Source organism: Tachysurus fulvidraco, chromosome 2, assembly GCF_022655615.1.
Source record: "Tachysurus fulvidraco isolate hzauxx_2018 chromosome 2, HZAU_PFXX_2.0, whole genome shotgun sequence".
NCBI lineage: Eukaryota > Metazoa > Chordata > Actinopteri > Siluriformes > Bagridae > Tachysurus > Tachysurus fulvidraco.
In genome coordinates, this window is record NC_062519.1 from 34,509,193 (window position 1) to 34,526,416 (window position 17,224).

The 17,224-nt window shown below is 36.8% G+C and overlaps 1 protein-coding gene across 1 annotated transcript in view; it reads right to left on the reverse strand.

The window, feature by feature from the left end:
- minar1 (membrane integral NOTCH2 associated receptor 1) overlaps positions 1 to 17,224 on the reverse strand; it is a 29,636-nt gene that overhangs the window by 12,232 nt on the left and 180 nt on the right. Inside the window, exons 2-3 of the mRNA XM_027161567.2 lie at positions 14,471 to 16,749; positions 1,451 to 1,705 (exon numbers count right to left, since the gene is read on the reverse strand). Of these exons, the coding sequence (XP_027017368.2) occupies positions 1,451 to 1,705; positions 14,471 to 16,705 (2,490 nt within the window). The 5' untranslated portion in view covers positions 16,706 to 16,749. The remainder of the gene's footprint in view (positions 1 to 1,450; positions 1,706 to 14,470; positions 16,750 to 17,224) is intronic.

Here is a 17,224-nt window from a genome sequence, read left to right on the forward strand (position 1 = left end):
GCCATTGTTAAATTCTGTTAAATGTTTATGTGAAACACATTTTTGGAGGCTTTTGGACATTTTGTTTTGAATTTTGTTTATGTAGTATATATATAAAAATTATATATATATATATATATATATATATATATATATATATATATATATATATATATATATATATATATATATACGTGTATATATGTTTTACTATATTTTACTGTATTTTACTGTATTAAAATAATAGCTTTTTTTTAATTCATTAACCTTTCGCACAATATATATGAATGTATGTATGTATGTATGTATGTATGTATTCTTTTTTACAAAGGTCTGAAGTGAAAAAATTGGCCTACTCATGAAAATTATGTCATCAACCGAGTTTCAGTCATATATGAAGGTCTAAACATATTTAAACATAAGCATGGCTACAGAGGATACGCATAGAGAAGACAGAGACTGAGAAATAAAGGTTTTCTTTCATGTAACTAATAAATTCAACGTACAAGCTATAACTGAATCCCAGACCATGATTATTTATGATCTATATTGTACACTACATTTTTGTACTCTTGTCTTTCCATCGAGTACAGATGAAAAACTACCATGTACTATGGGTATTGTACATTCTCCCTAATCACTTTCATGTTATTTTTTTTAACAGAAATTAATTATTTAATTTTGAAATGTTGAAAGGAAATGCCAGTTTTTGAAGAAATGACCTAGCTCAATTTAAAATCCCTGAATAACTCCTGAGAAATTTGACTTGACAATTCTATTGATAATGTGGCCACTATCTTTTTTTTATGTTTGCTTCAAAATAATTGATAACATCTAGCTGCTCCTACCATAAAGGCACTTGGGCTAATAACCTAAAATAATCTCCCATGACAAAATGATTCAACTTGAATTTAATTATAGATTGTTCTGAGTGAGTTTTGGAAATTTGGATGCAACCCATTCAATTCAAGTCAGCAGACAATCAGGCTAATAACAACATGCATCTAAAACTTAATAAAAACTTTGATGATTTCCAGCATTGTTAAATACAGTATGATGGACCCCCTGCTAACCATAACAGAGCGCAACGATTATACGAACTTAGTGGATACAGATTAGGTTGAAATCTACTGGGCTATTTCTTTAAAGTTTCTTTCTTCTCTCAAAATGTCTCTGTGTTCTGAATTGTTGTTCAGTGACACAACTCTGCCTACAGGATGACCTGTAATTCCTCTTTAAGACACAGCAAGATATTGATCAGTACAACCTTCCATAGTAAGCCCAAAAGCATCTCCAATGTCATTACAGTTTTTACTCCCTTTGTGTCTCAACCTCTGAGGCCATTCCAATCATAGCAAAATGCAGCTAAACGTCTACCGCCTAGGGCACATAGAGTGGTTCAAACTAACCTGCCTTCCAAAAAGATTTAAACAAATTTGAAATGCCCCGAGATCAAAATCGAAGGTCTTACCTGTAGGTCCAGCACACTGAGTTTGTTCTTGTCTCCTGAGTTGCGTTTGAATTCCTCTATGGTCCAGGAGGGTTGTGGACGTTTGCTGTCATTCAGACCAGTCAATCGCAAGTCCGTGTACAAAGGGCTTCCCTTCACATGTGACTTGACAGTGGGGGGGTAATGATGGGGGCTGAAAACTTGCTCCACCATGTATGAGTCCTTTGGAGCCTTGGATGACCGGTGTGCCTGGTGGGGGTCATACTGCCGATCTGCCTGTTGGAGATAAACCAGGAAAATATCAGAAAAACAGAGCTCATCTGATCAATATATAACATATATATATATGTTTGTTTTTTTACCATGGTGTTCTGAGTAAAGAAGTAGGTTGGGGATTTGGAATGATTCTCTCTTGGAATGCATTATAGATATTGCTCACATTACACTTCTCAAGTGGAGCATTAAGTGGTCTATTTCAGCTGCTTTAGCTGTTCCTATATCCCTTTTCTCACCAGCACAGTAAGTGCGAATGTCACAGAATTGGATGGACAACACCAATGCAGCAAGATGGAATAAAAGCAGTAGTTGTAGGCAGCCTGAATCAGCTATAATGCTAGCAAACACAGCAAACAAAGTCTTTATCTTTGTAGATATTTAACTATCTTGAGACATAAAAAAATGCTGTGTTTGCAGAAATTATTTCTGTCTTGTTTTTGGTGCAGAAATAATCTGTTTATTGCCCCTCACAGCCTCAAATGTATTTTTTAAATATGGCTGATACTTATGATACAACATGTCTGTCTTGCTCTGTAGCTTAATGCCTCCAAGAAAAGATTAACATTATAGATGTCATTGACAGTGCATAACATAATTACATTGTATTTATTTATGTGTAAAACCATGCCAGTAATTTCATTTCAGTGAGCTGCCCAACATTAATATACTGTAATATAAGAGCAATGCACTGACACGTTTGTGTAGCATGTTGTCCTCATGTCACAAATGAAATGCAGTTCATTTTGTGTATTAGATTTCATGAATTCTCCCTTGGCATGGTAGCATTTGTTTAGGGAATTCTCCTTAATAATTATACAGCTAAACAATAAAGACATTGCATGTACAGTTAAGCATTGTAGGCTAATGTTGCTTAAAAAGATCTATAAATTACGTAATGGTAGACAGATTAGCCAGTTTAATTTAGGACACATGACTAAAACATGATCTATATTTTCACCAGGCTTCAATAGGTAAATTGCAGCAGTTTAGAAAGGTTCAACCTCAATTGCTGTGGAAAGCAGTGTAAGCTCAAACATGCTTATCACAAAATTATTAGTCATAGCGAATTGGTTTAACTCCATTTTCCAAACCAAGGTGGAAGCACTGCACCTTTAATATTAAGCAGCTCCTAATTATTGAAATAATTTTATTTTATAGGCTAAGTAGAAGGAACAAACTCTCTCTTAGCATGGTGTAACTGACATGTGAAATAGAAAATTAAATATTGTAGAGTTGATCTCTTTGACTCAGCCATTAAAAAGTTTTAACAAGTCATGAACAATGAAGTCATTGTCATAGAGCTGTTTCTACCATAATCAATGTTTAAGAACTTGTATTACCCTTTATCTAAAATGCTAACAACTTAGGTTATTTTAAAATAGGTTATCCACTCATACCTGAAATGGGACAAGATGGAAAAGAATCATATATACATTCTTCCTGAAAAAAGCCTTGAAATTGCTTTCCCATTAGATGATACAATTATATACTAACATCATCTTCTCATCAAGGAGTATCATATTTCCGGCATGATGTGCAGTAGAATGTACAATTTGCCCAAATTTGAAAAAAAAAGAAAACATGTATTAGAATTTATTGTTTGCATTTGTCTTGATTGTGTTTAAAAATTTTAGATATTGTACTTTATATTGCTTTTGCCATTAATGACCAACGCGTGCATGTGATTAACCTTGTGATCATAGGATGATGGCCGCTCATTCTGAGTTCTTAAATTGGTTCCTTCCTCTATCCAATTTAATGCTATGAAGTAGGTTTTTTTTTTTTTTTTTTTGCGACTGATGCTTGGCTTGCTCAAGACGGTTTAAGACATGTGTACTGTTAAACACATTCAAATATATTCTGCTCTAATTCCAGACAATTATTAAATTACAATTACTTAACAACACTATTATGCACCATCGAATGACAAAGAATCTGAGCAAATAGAGCAAAAAGACTCATAAGCCTTTGTAAGGTTCTTTGAACAAGAGCTTAGGGCCAGTGATGTTTCAGTGGTTAAGGTTTTGGGATGTTGAGCAGATGGTTGAAAATAAATTCTCAGCATTTTCAAGCTGCCACAGTTGAACAAGGCTCTTAAATGGCTTCCAGGGGTGTATACTTCAACTACCAAGCTGGGATATTACAAGAAAACAATTAGTCATATTGTGATCTAATTAGTTCAGCAAGTAATTATACATGTCATGCATTTATATCTATAGTGACAGCGAAAGCTGGATTCCTTTCATGTATTTCTATCCTTTCTACTTAAAAACAATGGACATGATGTCCAGTTGGCCCCTGAGCTTGAGCAATACAAGCTTTTTGGTTTAAATGGCGAAACTCACTACATTTATGATTGCTGATGAACTATTTAATTGTCAGCTTGTAAGTTAGCACATCAGACGTCCTGGATTACTTGTGGCAAAGATAAAAATGATAGATGTTGCAAAAGTGCAGAACACAAATTACACAGTAGAGAGCCAACAGCAGCTGGCATCATCCCATGAAGATAGGACACAAATTGTGACAAGTAGAGGACAATGACAAGCTGATGGTTTTATTGTATCCAAAAATTGGCTTGCTCTATTGAAGATCAGCTCATTAGTTTCGAGTAGAAATGAATGTAAAGAAAGATACAAGAGGCAGAAAGAGCCTTTAGAGCAACCCAAGTGTGGTGTTGTTATTGTTTTCTGGTATTAGTTGTATATGGTAATAAAACATTGCTGTGATATGATGTTACCAGAAAATAATCCACAATAAAACGGTGAGATAAATTACGATCACCAAATGGATTATTCCCTTATAACATGTCCCAAAGTGTTTTATTCCCCATATAACACAGTAGTTTCTCAACTATTGCATTTTTATTTAACAGTCAAACACCAATCACACACACACACACCATTTATAGTTACATTTATTGTTGTGATATGTCCTCTAGATGATTTAGTTTCTGTTATCTTATATATTATAGCAGCTATATAGAGTCATTCACCAGCCTCTCTCAAAGTACAACAATGTAGCTGGCTGAAGAAATATGCCTCTCCTCTCAAGCACCCTGAGAAAGAAACTAAAGGTGTCCCACAAAAGATTTCATCATATCAAGTTATACAACCCGTTTCTGGAAAGTTTGCGTAAGCTAAACCAAACTAAATATTTCTGCTGGCTTTACAAAAATTTCAGAAGTACTGATTTTCCTAGTAATCATGTGAGTATGTTGATAAATGGCAATCAACCTCAAATTACTGGGAATGTGCATCACAGAGCTGATTTTAATTTAATGATGCTCACAAATCTCTCTCTCTCTCTCTCTCTCTCTCTCTCTCTCTCTCTCTCTCTCTCTCTCTCTCTCTCTGTGTGTGTGTGTGTGTGTGTGTATATATATTAGTGTCCTCATACATATAATTCCTGATTTAGGAAAGCAGGATTCTATGCTTAGTGCTTAGTGCATTGGAGGACATTGCAGCTACCCTAAGAGGCACAAGTCCAAGTATAAAGCAAATATGCCAAATAGCACCTATGTGGATAGGTTCAAATATAGCCCGCTGTGTAAATTACGCAGATGTCTGAATTTTCTTCCATTTTTTTTCTAAACATGTGGCCTCACTTGGGTTGTCATTTAGGGCTGGCAGAGGAATGCACTCTGATGTATTTGGGAACATGTTGGATGATGGCACAAAGCACACTAGGGAGTATGCCTCTTATTGTAAGTTTAAAAATACCAGATCAGTCACTTATCTCTCTTTGAAATGTTCCTGTAACAAGAAATTCGAGCACTGACATATCTTGGACATTTACAGGATCTTTTTGTCAGCTGAAGTACTGGCTCTAAAGTGTTGCACAGCATTAAGAGAAGATGCCATGGTAAATAGAACATAAGCATAAGCCGGCTTTTATCCTGTGTAAAAAAAAAAAAAAAAAAAAAAAATCATTCCAGTCTCTGAATATCCATTCTCCCTTAAGGACAGCACATGTTAACTTTTCTTTTTTCTGGCTTCTCTTCTTAATTGAATAAATATGAGTTTTTCATCCATCTATTACCTTTATTGCTTGTCCTACACAGGGGCAAGAGAAACCTGGAGCCTAACCCAGGTTACAAAGCTGGGGACTACATGGACTATCACGGTGCAGAGGACTTTTCTAATTTACATATTCACAGAATCTGGATTTCATGATGATGGTGGCAGTACCTCCTTTTTCCTTTTTTCCCCTTTCTTCTTATATTGTGGTGGAACTGCCACCTAAACTGTTGTGCAATTAAGAGTGAATTGATGTTGAAATTGAGTTCTTTCACTGGGCAAATACCTGACAGTCTTCTACACCTAGACCCATAAAAGAGACACAATGGACCTGACAGACTGATTGGCATTTAACATTATTAATGTTAAACCACTAATCAGTTATAAATGACAGCATGTACAGTAACATGGAACATAGAAGATCGAAGAAGGATTGTTAAAAAAAAAAATTATATGCTGAAGCTTCCAACCAATGTACTGTAGCATGTCATAAAAAAAATTAAAAAACAGAAGATAGAACATGTAGGTACTGAGTGGGTAGATGGCAGCATTGTAATTATCTTACATTCTGTGTTGCTTGGCCTTGTAGAAGGTAATGGCTTCAAGGACACATAGAGGAATGATATGCAGAATGATGTGAGAAAGCCACCTACTAATCACAATGTCTGTCTTTTCCCTGATAAAGCCTATGAAGACAGGGTGCTAAGGATGCCATGTTGGCTCACAGCTGCATGGACACATCAAGCATGACCCGTACATTCCTGAGATCCATTCCTCCACATTCACCATCATTTTCTGCCTGCATGTATATATAAAGCAGCCTTCGGGGTTTAATTAAATTCTGTGCCACAAGGATTTGTGTTCATGCTAACATCTCCTCACTGCAACATCACAACTTAGACTGGAACATTTCATCATCCTGCTTTCATGAAAATAAATGTCCGTTAATAACTTTTTAATTTAAGCAAAAAAAAAACAAAAAAAACATCATGTCTCTGTCTCTATAAAACAGTAGAAGTGTGTCTATGATATTCCATATTGTAATGGTCAGTTTTGGCTGACTTGCTCTTTGTTTAGAGCCCCTGCTAGGTGTTAAAATGACCCGCTAGGCCTCGCCTTGCTTGTGAAATAAAAAAACCAGCATGACGCACTACAGATAGCTTGGCAAGCAGACTGCAGTGTGGGCATGTTGAAGATGTCAGGTTTTAGAGCTGTGCAAAGAGGTTGTTTAGAGGTCAGAGTATTTGCTAGGCAGATTTGCATTGAGGACATGCACATTTAATATTCTGGATGTTTTTGGAGACAGATAAAAGTTCACATCCTGTAAAAGCTTGTAAAGTTGTAAGATAGCTAAGATAGACTTGCAAGTTCATGTCGAATTAAAGCTGTAAATGCAAATCTGTAATTAACTCTGGTCACTTGGGCGATATTAAATTAGATTCCCAGTGGCTTGGGACGTGAACACATAATAAGCTTGATTATAATCTGTACAGATTCATGATGATCACTCACAGTTTATAGGATAGCATTTGTAATGCAAAATGCAATACACTTGGTGTATTGTATTTTTTATTTCTGAAATTTATGGTAATCACAATTTATGATAATTGGTTGCCATTTATAAAATAAAATTTGTAAATTTTTGCAAAACTTGGTACAATTTTGTTTTTATGTACCTAAAAAAAAAAAATTTTTTTCAAGATTTACATAAATAAGCATTATGCCATTCTATATAGTTGTGTGACTAAATATAAAATGTAAATCTAGTTTTTTTTTCTTATTTAAATTCTAAATATAAAAATAAATATAAATGTAAATTGCATTTTATTTTTACATAATAAAAACCCCATAATCACAAATAACACTTACAAATAATAAATGCTTACTAATATGTACGTAAATCGTACGTGAGCATATTTTTGGGACAGGGTGAGTCTGGGTTGTCACTATACAGTAACATATAAGCATACTGGTTAAAATAAATGATGTGATCTTTCCTCACAAATCGCAAATCCTATCCTAGCACTATGGCTCACAGGTAGCTCTTAATCATAAATATTGAGCTTTTCCAATCTTCTCCCAAACTGAGATATTTGTTTAAAATTTTTCTTGTACATTTTTTCTTGTAAACTGAATCTGCAATCCAAGGCTAGGTAGCCAAAAAAGCAAAATTGTCCATGCCCTCTGGGTGGAAGGAATGATATCCTTCCTTTCTCTGTCATTCGCAGTGACATTAGGCAATTGTGGGCATTAAATAGTGCTATCCTGCGGTGCTGCATTTATTTATTTATTTTTTTAAAAGTTGGCTGGCTTCAAGTCTCAGAGGAAGCACATTAGCCCTCACCGTCCTTTTTAAGGGAGAGCTGGGTTGACATTGGGAAGTAACCAAATTGTAGAGAAAATGAAAAAAGAAAAAAAAAACTACCACAAAAAGTCACATCGCAGTGGGTAGTGAAGTTGCTGTTTTTCAGCTCCAGGGTACCTGGTGCAATCCTGAGCTCAGGTTACAGCCTGTCCCACACATCCTCCATGTTCATGTGGGTTTCCTCTGGGTTTTCCAATTTTCTCCCATGTGTTAGAAGACAAATTGGCTAAGCTCAATTGACCTTACTGTAGGTCTGAATGAGTGTCTACATGGGCACAAATGATGTACAGTACTGTGGCACCACCACTGTGATGCTGACCAGGATGAACTGGTTACTGATAACAGAAATAAATGAATAAATGGATTAATGGTTATGGAAATAATAGCTAACAATGTTCCATAGCAAGTATTTTAAATAAAGTACTCTGGTTAGATTGCGAGCCCTGCTTGGTATCCAGACCTGTCCAGAGCAATGAAAATTTTGGTCAAACAGCATCTCCCTGGAATTATAATCTTCAAGACTATAATACTGTTGTCTAGATCATATCATGCAACATATCTCCTTAAGAACAAATAAGATTAAATAAGAAAAAAACAAGGTAAAAAAATTCCGAGGTGTGTGTGTGTGTGTGCGTAGGATCAACACAAGGCAGAACGAACAGGCAATGATAACATCGAACAGAAAGACACAACATAACACCACCAACAACGACTAACACCAGGGAAGTGAACAAACACAGTAGATATAGCAAACAGGAACCAATCACAAAGCGGAGACAATCAGAGACTAAGACAACACACCTGGGGAAAGGATTGAGTGCAATTAGTGTCCATGGTGAAAAATGAGTGGGCGGAGCAAACAATTAACAGCAGGGCAAGACAGCAGACAGAAACAGGGCAAAAACACAGACAGACTCATTACAGATATCAAATCCTTCAAATCCATTATGAGTACATTATGGGTTTTCAAATCAAAAGTTCTTTACCGAATAAACATTCATTACTGATTAGTTTATTGCTATAAACAAGACAGTCAGTTTTCATAAGTCAGTTTTTTTTTCTAGTGGAACTTTTGACTAGTGCCATTAACTGATGAGACAAATCTATTTTGAATTTCTCTCTGTGAGAATAAACACATATGTCTCTGTCCATTCATCTTTAAGCATTGTTCTTGTGTCACTGAACGAATTTCAAATTTGTTCAAACGTTTTTTATCTGCCCTGCTATATATTTGTACTCTGTTCAGTCCAAAGAAATACTTTTGCTGGCTCTGTCAATTCATGACCCCTGGTGTCAACTAGCTAATATAATGAATATATTTGTGTTCTATCTTGTATTCTTGATCTATCTATTAGACGGCACACGTATGTTTTCAGACGAGACGCTGCCTACGCTAATAGGCTGTATGCCTGTCAAGCACATCACACCACTGAACTCGAGGAACACTTTGAGTTTCGGTTTTGGCTCAGTAAGGAATGAATGTTTTGTTCTTAGCTAGAGTGGAGATGACAGCTCCGTCATGGCTTCACACCTGCTGAGAGTTCATTTGCTCACAGAGACAGTTTGCTTCATTTGCATGAGTGTTTTCATAGACTAGGGCCTTTATGAGTCTTTGTGTGTTTGTTTGTGTGTGTTTGTGTGTGTGCGTGTCCCTGTGTGCGTGCGTACGTGTGTTTGTGTGCATGCGTACGTGTGTGTGTGTGTGTATGCTAGGGAGTGAGTGCAATCTAATAATTCTGAGATTTTAACATATTACCATACCTCAAGGTCAAAGCCAAGATTATTTTAAGACAGATTAATTTCCATTGTTGGATGATTTCATGTCAAATCATACAGGCACGCCACATTTCAATACCTCATCTAACCGCTGCTACTATTTAAGTTAGTACATGTTTACAATTGCTGTATTTGCACAATGTCAGTGCTATTTTGTGTATTTTTCTTGTGGTGTTTTGTATTATCTGTTTGCACTGTCGGTTGTCTTGCACTGTTACACTAGCTTGCACACGTTGCACTTTACAGTATGTGACTAGGACTTAGGTCTTTAGTTCTGTGTTGTTTTATGCAGCTCTATGTTGTTTTGTGTTGCACCATGGTTCAGGAGAAACGTTGTTTTATTTCACTGTGTACTGCGTCAGCTATATTTGGTTGAAATGACAATTAAAGCTTCTTGACTTGACTTGACTAGCTTCATAATAGACTCTGATTTCATATCCAGAGTACTTTTATGACTTTTATAATATTGTTTGCTAACTACTGTATTCTTGCCAACTTACTATTGTAGGAGCTTTCCCAGCTTACTCAGTCAAATAGGAATTTGTGTCTGTTAGGAGTTGAAAAAAGTTAGGTTATGCAATTAGAATCTTTTAGAAACTCATAGGTAACTGCAAATACTGAGTACTTTATTAACAACTTTATTATTCCTAAAAAAAAATACCAAGAACTAGTTAATCACTCAATATGTACGTTAGTCATAATCAGTAATTATTGAATCTTACATTTCTCTCCATTCTTCACTATGGTTTTTTTTATTATAATTACTAAATTAATTACTGATCATGCGGAAATTAGATTAACTCTGTCTTGTTTATGGTGCAGAAATGTTCTGTTTATTGCTCCTTATAGCCTCATATATATTTTTTAATATGGCTAAGATACTTATGAAACTACATTCCTGTCTTGCTCCATAGTTTACCTCTAAGAAAAAGATTAGCATTATAGGTGTCAATGTCAGTGCATAACATAATTATATTGTGTTTATTTATGTGTACAACCATGCCGATAATTTCATTTCAGTGAGATGCTACACATTAAAAAATAAATAAATAAAACATCTAGCTAATTACTTTTGGGCAATGAGGTATAAGAGCAATGCAATAACACCTTTTTTGTTTAGCATGTTGTCCTTATGTCACAAATAAAATGCAGTTCCTTCTATGTATTGAATTTTTCCCTAGCATGGTAGCATTTCTATTGTGTTTTGAATCTTCTCCATTATAATTAGACAGCTAAAAAAAGTTCCTACGGGCCTTGCTCAAGGTCCCAACAGTGGCAGTTTGAACCCCATCCTTAACCCAGAGCCTTAACCACTTGAGCCAAAACTGACAATGGTAGTGCTTTACATCCCTAATGTATACAAATAGATAGCAAAAGTATTGATATGCTCATGCTATATAAAGATATGTGCCAGTTTTTGACTGCTGCATGAGATAAATGATTTGCAATGTACGGTAAGAATCTCATGTTATTATTTTAGAGAAATGTAAAGCAGTAGCATATTTGTCTTTCTCAGAGAAACCTATACTAAAATTCTGTTAATCAGATAAGCTTTACAGGAAGGTTTGAGAAACTGACTGCTGAATTTTTATTACTTCAGTCATATAAAAAATATTGTGATATGTGATTATGTGATAAAAAGTTTACTGTGAAAAGAAAATGTAATACTGATATATGCCTTCTTTGAAGTTCCTCTGTGTGTGTGTGTGTGTGTGTGTGTGTGTGTGTGTGTGTGTGTGTGTGTGTGTGTGTGTGTGTGTGTGTGTGTGTGTGTGTGTATATGAGATTGAAAGTAGGAGAATGCGGCAAGAATTCCTTGTCTTTAAAGACACTCAGTTGATAAACTCAATTCTATCTGGGCATATGAGCATTGCCCTGTGAACTCTGTGTGTATAATATTCTGGGTTTCATAGCCTCAAGCCTCTGAACAAAACATGCCTCTTATTTTATAACAGGAAGCAAAATGATTATTGTAGTTTTACATAACCCTTGAAAAAGAGAAACAATAAAATGCTAAACATCCCAGTGCCCTATTAGACAAAATCATCTATACAATGCGGTGCCGCGACACACACACACTCACACACTATTAGTTTCTCCCAGTTGCATTACTGCGTGCGAGTTTTGATTAAGTATTTGTTCCCTGAGGTGCCGTTCAGAAAGATGAATCCGGGGCTGAGGGACCCGTGAGACGGAATTTATGGCAGCGCTACATTCATCAACTCTACAAAAGACGAGTGAGGGAAGAGAGAGTCACAGAAGCTGGCTGCCCTCCACACAGGCAAACAGAGAAGAGAGACAGAAAGAGAAAGATAGCATAAAATAGAAAATGTTCAAAAGAACAGCAGAATGTTAATGCATCCACATACTTATGTAAAACAAATTAGCTTCCAAATGATCAAAACCAGAGAAATATATCATTAATGTCTACTTGTACCTATAGACCTCATCTGTTGTAGCTATTACACATTTGGCTCATAGCCAACTAGTTAAGCATACATTCTGGCCAGAGCTCAGTGAGTGTGTCATTAGCTATGTTTACTTGCAAAGAGTTTCACCAATTTATTCCGGATTCATTGCAGATGTTTATAGGTATCCTAAACGAGACTCTCTGTAGACTTTGTGTACTGTATTTATATGCATGTTACATTTAATCTGTTACTAACATATGTGCATGTATGTCAATATTACCATGACAAGGAGAAGCAAAGGGGATTGTGGGTTTTTAAATTGTGATTATTATACAAACAACTTGAAGAAAATTGTATAACATAGATAAACTGGACTGTAGAAAACAGGACAAATGACCAGAAGATGTTTTTCTAATCTTTTCAAAGCCTGTGCATATTGTACCCTTAGGTGGATTTTACACTGGGCATGTTTGCTCTGGTTCAAATGCGAGTGCGATTGTTCCCGGCACTGCCCGCAGAGTTGGTCTGGTTTCAGACTTGCTTGTTTTTATTGAAACATGTGCTTTTGCTTTCACATTACATCATCAGTAACACAGTGGAGAACACTATGCAACTCCATATCATATATTTATTTGTTTTATTTTGTTGCTCTAATGCGCAGTAAGGCATCACACCTTTTTTGTGTCCTACAACTTTCCCTTGCCAATCATGGTACACGTGTGTGGAAACTAATAATGTCGTCATCGGCTAAACTACATGAGCGGGTTACTTTATTTCTTGAACAAATGTGGACCCGAGTACAAGTTCTGTTAGGCTCTGTTTCAGAGTGAAAGAGGCAGAGTGAAAGTCCATTTTGAGCCCTGTTCTTGACTGAATATAGTGAAACTTGCTGGCGTTTTGGCTGTTGTACCATGTACCACCAGATTCTGTGCGTTCTCAGTGCTTTTCTGCTCATCACAGTTATAAAACGTTATTTAAATCACCATAGCCTTCCCGTGTGGCCATCCACCTGCAGAACCGCTGCTATCTGATTATATAGTTATGAATAATTATGAACCTTTAATAAAGGTTTTTACCCCTATTTTTATGCTTACAGATTCTGCATCCTTTATGAACATTACACCATGTACACTGTTTTATTGCACAAGAAGCACACCATGACCTAAACACACATGCACAGTCAGATGCTGCTAGCAAAAGTAATCATACAAAAAATGTTCCATGGCTAATTTTCTTAATTTCATCAGATTTATAAAAGGATTAGCTATCTCATTTAATCACATAGGTATGTCTTTTGTATTGGTATCAACTGTATTTTTTATTTTTTTTTTCATTTTCCAATTAATGTGTTTACATTAATACAGAATAATAGCACATATTACAGCAATTCATGTACACTGAGAAGGGAAACAAGCCTTGACTAAGCATTAGCTACACAATGCAACTTGAAGATACAGAAGACTCCGAATGTCACAAGTCAGGTCAAGACACTAATTTAATTAAGCCTCACAATGAAACGTCATTACAAAACTCTTGACCTCAGCCACAGCAAAGGACATAATAACAATTACCATCCGTTTCCATCCATGCAGCAGAAATCAATGTGTGTATGGTAATTCCCCGAAGTATTTTTATCAGATGATATGCATCCAAGATTTGCTGTGTGCTACTGCCCTTTGTTTACGATGATGGATGTGTTAGCTTAGAAGGTGGTAAATGCTCTATTCTTCAAAAGCCTTTCACCAACAGCATGCCTAATAATCTGCCTATATTTATCTTTCAGCTCACTTTCCCTTTAGAAAGCTGCTCTCATTTGTTTCTGTGCTCATAAAATAAGCCAGAGTTTTTTGTTGTAGTTTAATTAAGGAACATTAAAATGCCTTACTGTAGCATAAGGCATTTTTCTCAGTGCAACACAAAAGTCATCATACAGATAGAAAAATTGATGGACTTTCAGTCAAAACATAATCAGGAAACACGCTGGCTTGTGATCATTAGTTCAGGTAGATAGTATCTTCTGTCGTTCATTCAGTCTAGCTTAGGTACTTCTTATGTAACTCCAAAAATACTTAGAGAATGTTAACATTTTTGCCTTTTGAGGATATTGAATTTGCCAAGTAACCAAAAATAAATAAATAAAATACAATTCCCAACAAAGTAATTTCTTAGTAAATAAATAAAAGTAATTTATTACCTCTTTGGATTTCCTATGTCTATCCTTGCTTTCCCCATGCCTGTCCTTCTCTTTTACATCTTCTCCCGGATGGCTTGAATAAGAGACAGTTCTCCAGTCTCGAGGAGAATTGGTAATGCTGGCCACTTTGGACTCTGTAGCACTGTTTTCCTCAGTCAGTGACCTGGAGGACCTGCGAGTAAACATGCTCTTCTTTAGTGCCTTCACTCTCAGGCTTTCACTTCCACTAGCATCTGAGCAGCACCAGTCTTTGTTAGTGTCCACTTTGACAGTGTGACCTGTGGTGTGGCACTGAAACATGTGTGGTGAAAGGTTTATATCCGTCTGAATCTGTGCCATGCCACCTTCACTAGACTTCCCATTTGCTTCTGGCTCTTGGATCTTCTCATCCAGCTTGGTGAGCTTGGACAGAACCTGTGAGATCTCACCACGCACTCCTGAGAGTGATTCAAGCTTCTTCTCGATTTCACCAATCCTGAGGACCAGTTTGCATACGCTTGCTTTGAGCTCATCATCAGTGTTCTCCAGGGAATGGAATAAATTATCAAGTTTGCTGACAGACTTGCCTAGTTTGATCGTGTTTCGTTCAGGTGAGCTATCACCATCTGACTTTGTCACCTGAGAGAGCGAGCCATTACTGTTGTAACAAGAAGACTGCGGTATCCCAATAGAGTCGCATATGCTCATGTCGTCCAGAAAGCGAAATATGTCACTAATGTCATCACTTACGATCTCAGGCTCCTCGGCTGTGTGTTTAAAAGGTGGTCTCTCCATGTACTTGTGCATGCTGTAATCTTTCCGTTTCCTCTGTTCTGACTGGTCAGTCTGAGTCCCTACACTAAGACCATTGTCAATGTTAGCAGTCTGTAGCGATGGACAGTTGATGCTCTTGTCTTTATATCTCTTTCCTCCTTCTCTCTTTTCAGAACTCGGACCACAACCAACAGAAGCCATTTCTTTTATCTTTTGTCCGCTGGACTTCTTGGAGAAGCCTGACGGAGAGGCTGTGGGCTTCTCTTTGGCACACTGAAAGTGCTGTTCGTTTTCCATCATGCTAGTATGGCGATGATTGTCTACTGGCGCCTTATGGTTTAAAAAGGATCTCTCAAATTCAGAGCCCTCATCTGCGTTCAGGCTTAAGCTTTTGACAGGCCAGGCAGGCTGCCTGCTCTGTTTCCCCGAAGTCCTCTTGATGTTCACACACTCTGTGACCGTTGTTGGACCAAAATATGTGGATGCCTGCAAGTCGTCTAGACTCTCGTGCTTCACTCGCCCTTTGCTTTGTATAGGTGAGTTGACTGGTTCAAAATAGGGGTTGCTATATGGCAGCTCAAAGCTGTGATTAAAGAAAGTTGGAGGCTTGTGCAATTCCCTCCTGTGGTAATCTCCACTGTCTCTGGCACTGGCTTTAGACTCAGAAGTGATCACATGAGGCGAAAAGGCAACAAGGTTGTGAAAGTCCTCCTTAAAAATGTTCCGCTTTTGCACACAAGAGTGCACACCGAAAGTCTCAGAGTTAGGCAGAAAAATTTCCTTGCCACCCGGGTTGATGTGCAGCGAGTCGTGGTCGGTTGTGGACTCGCTGTCGATCTCCATGGGGAAGTAGGTGCTCTGCATCTCACACGGAGGAGGACTGGCACTGGCATACTGAGGCAGATGCTGCAGCTTATCCAGTGAAGCTGCTCTACATTTAAGATCCTTGTTGACTCCCAGGAGAAAATTGGGCTCTGAAGATGGTATAAAAGACTGACAGCTATTGCACTCAGATTTGGGGCAGGGTGAGTTCCGAGAAGCACGATGACCCCTTCTGTCTATGTGACCATACACACTTTCACACTCGTTGTATTTGTACACGTCTGTATCAGACCTGCAAGACTCAAAGGATTGGTTTTTATGAAACTTAGGTTTCTGGCTAACCGGTAATTTGTCTTTGGCCATCCCACCATTCATCTGGATGAGGTTGAACATGGTCACAATGTCTGCAGCAACCATAAGCTTCTTAGACTGCTGATCTTCTACTGAACACCTCATTTTGTCCTTAAATAAGGTAGCAGGAAAACTAGGATCCAAACATGCTGTGTAAAATAATAAGCTTCTCAGTTTTGCCAGATGAACCAGGTCAAAACGAGCACACAGAGACTTACACAGATCCTGATAGGATACAGTGCTGTACTTGGTGTCTAGTTCCTCCAAAATCCTCACAAGAAAAATAGAGTATTCGGGTACTGCATCCATTATGGTGGTTGATGTTAGTCTTATCTTAGAGAAGAGATGATAACCTGTATGGGGAGACAGTTGGGATTAGTGACAGGAGATACAATCTGGATGTCTGCAGAGGTTAACTGGAGCCCTGTGTAACCCTTATCAAAGCATGCACAGAGAAATTGAAATAAATGAAAAACAAACAAACAAACAAACAAACAAACAAACAAATAAATAAATTTGAAATTTAACTTCAGTTGAGATGTTTGTAACATTTATTATACTAAACCAAAAATAAAATAGAAAAAATTAAATAATTTTATTATAAAATAAAAATAAAATAATAATAAAACGATTAGCAATGTTGTACATATTCTGTTTCTGTATACATGCAGTATTCAGAGGATCAATCCAATATTAAATACAGTATAATAGTTAGATCAGATATAGGAGTTCTAAAAAAATAGATGAATTAAAGCCTTTAATTACTGCACAAATATCATTATATTATTTTAACAATAAAATTCACAGTCAACTAATAAAAAGAAGAAA